Genomic DNA, 5,610 nt, shown 5'->3' with positions numbered 1-5,610 from the left:
AGGCTGGAGTGCAGTGGCACGATCTCGGCTCACTGCAACCTCTGCCTCCCGGGTTCAAGCAATTCTCCTGCCTCAGCCTCCTGAGTAGCTGGGACTACAGGCTCACGCCACCATGCCCAGCTAATTTTTGTATTTTAGTAGAGATGAGTTTCACCATGTTGACCAGGATGGTCTCGATCTCTTGACCTCATGATCTGCCTGCCTCGGCCTCCCAAAGTGCTGGGATTACAGGCGTAAGCCACTGCACCCAGCCGGTAGCTACTTTTATTACCAGCAGGCTGTTAGTTCACAGAGGAATAACAGTTTCTACAGGTGGAGATCTAGTCTCCGGTTCACCTTTTGCTGTTATCTGTAGCCTTGGGCAAATCATTTAATCTGTCTTTTAACCTATTTCCCATATCCATAAACCTTGCAGGTGAATGAAAATAATTCAACCCTTTCTTTTTTCCCAAATAGAAAAATACTTGAGATTTTAGCAGTGATCCACCAGAGAAGCCACACAGGAAAACGTGCAGAAACTAAAATTTGGTACCATTCACTATCCTCAAGTTTATAGAATTAAAAAGTAATAGGCACAAATACTCAAAAAACATGGACACGTCTCATGTCAAATAAGAACAGAAAGTTGGTGTGTAAAAAATGTGAATTAACTGCCAATATATAAAACACAGAATACTGACTGATTTAAAAAGAATTGTTTATTTACCGAACCTGGGGCATATTAGATACAACCAATTTTAAATTTACATTTTTTAAATCAATTTTGAAGTGTTTCACGCACAAAAAAAAATTGGCATGCAACAGTTGTCCAAAGGTGAAAGTCACCTTATCAATAAACTGTTGCAAGTGTTCTCACCCAAGGTTGAAAAATTGTTTATCCTGAACATGAAAACCTGTAACAAATTTAAATTAATTATATAAAACTCGTTACTTGTAGTTTTCCCCTTGCAAAGATTAAAAAAAAAAAAAATGTACAAGTAACTAATATGTATCAGTCACAACATAATCCTGGATCATCCCCATACCAAAACCAGATGCTCTTAATTTTAAACCCATCATTAGAGAACAAGAGAAAGTCATTTCACTTTACACAAAATTCACATGTGCCAAAAAGAAAGACCCAAGAGAAACAAACAAAAACCCTAGTGCTGACACTGATGTTCAGTGCCCTAGTTAAACAGTGGCCCAGTGGCCCAAAGGCCACTGATCAAAAATAAAATAGTGGCTGTATATCACCGCAATGAAATCCAAGAGGCTTTAGCCCTTTGGCATCAGAAATCCAGATTTTTCCAATTATGTAAATGCATATTTCCTACGTGCCAAGAGTAAGAGAAATGGATGTGCCAGTGTGGAAAGAAAAAGAGCCACCATTCACTGGGATGCCAGAGAACTGGCTTTAACAGACAATTAGAAGTTTAGGCAGAAACCCAAAAATGGTTATCAGCTGCTTGTGTCATCAATTTAAGTGCAGGTGATTGAGTCCTAAGATTCAATGTAAAAATGTATGGGGGAAAATGGATGCTGAGTTGTAGCTTTAAAGCAGAACAAGAAAACAAAGTATAAAAGTACCCAGCCTGGCAGTATATGCCCAAGTCAGAGAGCTCTGCCATTAGGATGGGTAGAAACCGTCAAGATTCATACTATTGTTTCTCATAAGGACTCAACAAAAATAAATTGTTAGTGACTTGAACTACAAAATAAGGGAAGCTAAAGAATGCAGTCATTTTAGTAAAGTACTATCAGGCTTTGTGCCGATTTCCTGAACAAACTGCATTTAATTATGAATACAAAAGGAAAAAAGAAATAATAAAAACAAAAACTATACGCCTATATTTCACTTACAGTGTTTGAGTTCCTGGAAGGACCTATATAATGGAGGCAGCATTCAAATAAGAAATTATGCCAATCAACTGTCAAGTTTGCACTGTAACTTTCCTAAAAAGGTGTTTTTCCCCCAATATCTATTAATCACAAGGAAACATAAGTTGTGAATGTATAGTTCAGAAAATAAAAATGGAGAAACTAATGACATTATTGTGACCAAGGTGTTTGGTAAACAGTGAATTCTGAGTTTGGGATCATCAGGAAGAGGCTTTTTAAACAACCCTCCGGACTTCAAAAAATCTCTTCAGGTAGTAGATCTGTCCCAATGTCATGGCAACTAGAACAAGAGCTTCAAAGAAGGACCAAAGGACCACTCTGCTGTTTGTGTTGTCGTTGACTGTTGAGGACAAACAAACAAACAAAATTTAAACAATTCTCCCCCCAAAAAAAACATAGGCATCATAATTATTCTAGTTTTCACACTGTATGAAAGTAATATTTTATACACCATTCATAGAATAAATGTTGTCAACTTACAATGGGGTTACATCCCAATAAACCCAGCTTAAGTTGAAAATGCATAAGTAAAAAATATATTTAATACACCTAACCTACCAAACATCATAGCTTAGCCTAGCCTACCTAAAACATTATCAGAACACTGAGACTAGCCTATAGTTAGTTAGGCAAGAGCATTTAACGACACAAAGATTATTTTATAATAAAGTGTTTTATATCTCATGTAAGTTAAACTGCAATTTATATTTTATTTATCAAGTTATTGAACACTGCACTGAAAGTAAAAAACAGAATGGGCCAGGCACAGTGGCTCATGCCTGTAATCCCAGAACTTTGGGAGGCCAAGGCGGGAAGATCACCTGAGGTCAGGAGTTCGACACCAGCCTGACCAACACAGAGAAACCCCATCTCTACAAAAAATACGAAATTAGCCAGGCCTGGTGGCACATGCCTGTAATCCCAGATACTCAGGAGGCTGAGGCAGAAGAATCGCTTGAACCCGGGAGGTAGAGGTGGTAAGCTGAGATCATGCCATTGCACTCCACGCTGGGAGACAAGAGTGAAACTCCATCTCAAAAAAAAAAACAGAATGGTTGCATGGGTACTTGCAGTTTCTACTGAATGCACATCACTTTTGCACCATCATAAAGCTGAACATTTTGAAGTGAAGTCATTGTAAGCTATGGGTCATCTACACTCTAACTACTTTTATTCCAAGCAACTCAGCAGCAAAGTTTTTGTTTGCTCCATTGCCCAGGCTGGAATGCAGTGATACAATCATAGCTCACTGCAATCTTGAACTGGACTCAAGCAATCCTTCCACCTCAGCTTCCTGAGTAGCTGAAAGTACAGGTGTGCACCAGCCTGCCCAACTAATTTTTTCTGTTTATGTAGAGAAAGGATCTTGCTCTGTTGCCCAAATTGGTCTTGAACTCCTGGCCTCAACTGATCCTCCTGCCTCAGCCTCCCAAAGTAGAAGCAGAGATTTTTAAAAGAAATCTTAAAGATAACCATATAGCCAAGTCCATTCTGCGCGTATACAGGGAGCAGAGAAGAAAGGTGACTTGCTCAAAGTCATACTTCTAGGGTTAAAACCCAATCCAACCATTTTTCTCCCTCCCCACTGAAACATCCTATATTAGTATCCTTTTTGCTGAATCAGAAGACTGACTTCTAAAAAAACTAAGGAATTATTTCAAAATCACAGTTCTCCAAAATGCAATTACTTACAAAGTCAAAATATGTCAGTCTAAGTGTCTTTTTCCCCAAACATGTGGTAAATATTTGTTGAGCACCTACTGTGTACTTGGCAATTGTTCTCGATGGAAGAGGTTGCTCAGTTACATGGATCAATGACAGTTACTACCAGACCATCAAATACAAGACAAACTATTCTCATCATCTGTCCAACTCTCAAACTAAGGATTTGATCCTTAAAGTAAAATTCACACCTACTCTATATTTATTTACTATACTCAATTTGTCACATTCAAGTTTCTGATCAAATTCTATTTTTATTTATTTATTTATTTTTGTGAGACAGAGTCGCACTCTGTCGCCCAGGCTGGAGTGCAGTGGCACAATCTCGGTTCATTGCAACTTCCACCTCCCAGGTTCCAGCTATTTTCCTGTCTCAGCCTCCCGAATAGCTGGGACTACAGATGTGCACCACCATGCCCGGCTAATTTTTGTATTTTTAGTAGAGACGGTGTTTCATCTTATTGGCCAGGCTGGTCTCAAACTACTGACCTCCTGATCCACCCGCCTCAGCCTCCCAAAGTGTTGGGATTACAGGTGTGAGCCACCATGCCCAGCCAAATTCTTTTTATTTTTAAATTTATTTTATTTTTTTTTTTAAAAACAGGGTTTCATGTTGCCCAAGTTGGTCTCAAACTCCTGACCTCAAGCAATCCTCCTGCCTCAGCCTCTCAAGTAGCTAAGACTACAGGCAAAAGCCATTGTGTCTGACTCCAGTCAAATTCTATAACCTTAACTTTTAAAAATTACTATGTAGTATTTTATTTTTCTAAAAATGGCCAACATTAAAAATAATTACACTATAATCCCAGCACTTTGGGAGGCCAAGGAGGGAGGACTGCTTAAGCTCAGGAGTCAGAGACAAACCCTGGGCAATATGGAGAAATCCTGTCTCCACAAAATATACCAAAAAAAAAAAAAAAATTAGCCAGGCGTGGTAGTACATGCCTATAATTCCAGCTACTTGGGAGACTGAGGCAGAAGACTCACTTTAGTCAAGGAGGTTGAGGCTGCAGTGAGCTATATATTGTCACCACAGCACTACAGTGTAACAGCAGAGTTAGACCCTGTGTCTCTAAAAAGAAAACAGGGCCAGGCGAGGTGGCTGATGCCTGTAATCCCAGTACTTCGGTAGGCTGAGGCGGGTGGATCAAGAGGTCGGGAGTTCAAAACCAGCCTGGCCAAGATGGTGAAACTCCCATCTCTACTAAAAATACGAAAATTAGCCAGGCGTAGTGGCAGGCACCTATAATCCCAGCTACTTGGGAGGCTGAGGCAGAGAGCTGCTCGAACCTGGGAGGCGGAGGTTGCAGCGAACCAAGATCATGCACTGCACTACAGCCTGGGCGACCGAGCGAGACTCCGTCTAAAAAAATAAAAAAAAAAAAGAAAAGAAAATAGACCAGGCACAATGACTCATACCTGTAATCCCAACACTTCAAAAGACACAGGTGGGTGGATCACTTGAGTACACAAGTTCAAGACCAGCCTAGGCAACATGGCGAAACCCTGTCTCTACTAAATTACAAACAAAAATAGCTGGGGGTGGTGGTGCATACCTGTAATCCTAGCTACTCGGGAGGCTGAGGCACAAGAATTGCTTGAGCTTGCAGTGAGCTGAGATCGTGCCACTGCACTCCAGCCTGGGTGACAGAGCGAGACTCTGTCTCAAAAAATAAATAAACAAATAAAAACAAAATAAGTGAAAAAGCAATTAACATATTTCCAAAAGAGTAACTTTTATTCTAAATGGCACTTTTGTCAGAAATAAAAATATTTTTTTAAAAAAAGCATTATTTAAAGTTACTCAAAAGTTGTGTGATTTTTTTCTTTTTTTTTGAGACAGTGTTTAGCTCTTGTTGCCCAGGCTGGAGTGCAATGTGCAATGGCATGATCTCGGCTCACTGCAACCTCTGCCTCCTGGGTTGGAGCAATTCTCCTGCCTCAGCCTCCCAAGTAGCTGGGATTATAGGCATGTGCCACCATGCCCAGCTATATTTGTTTTTTTTT

General features: G+C 39.9%; 1 protein-coding gene across 2 annotated transcripts in view; it reads right to left on the bottom strand.

The window, feature by feature from the left end:
- Window positions 1–683: 683 nt before the first annotated feature.
- TMED2 (transmembrane p24 trafficking protein 2) overlaps window positions 684–5,610 on the bottom strand; it is a 15,855-nt gene continuing 10,928 nt past the window's right edge. For both annotated transcript variants that reach the window (XM_017544393.1, XM_017544392.2), the window contains one exon: window positions 684–2,221. In XM_017544393.1, coding sequence (XP_017399882.1) covers window positions 2,097–2,221 — 125 coding nt within the window. In that variant the 3' untranslated portion in view covers window positions 684–2,096. The remainder of the gene's footprint in view (window positions 2,222–5,610) is intronic.

Source organism: Cebus imitator, unplaced genomic scaffold (assembly GCF_001604975.1).
Source record: "Cebus imitator isolate Cc_AM_T3 unplaced genomic scaffold, Cebus_imitator-1.0 Scaffold169, whole genome shotgun sequence".
Lineage (NCBI taxonomy): Eukaryota > Metazoa > Chordata > Mammalia > Primates > Cebidae > Cebus > Cebus imitator.
This window is presented reverse-complemented; position numbering and strand designations above follow the sequence as displayed.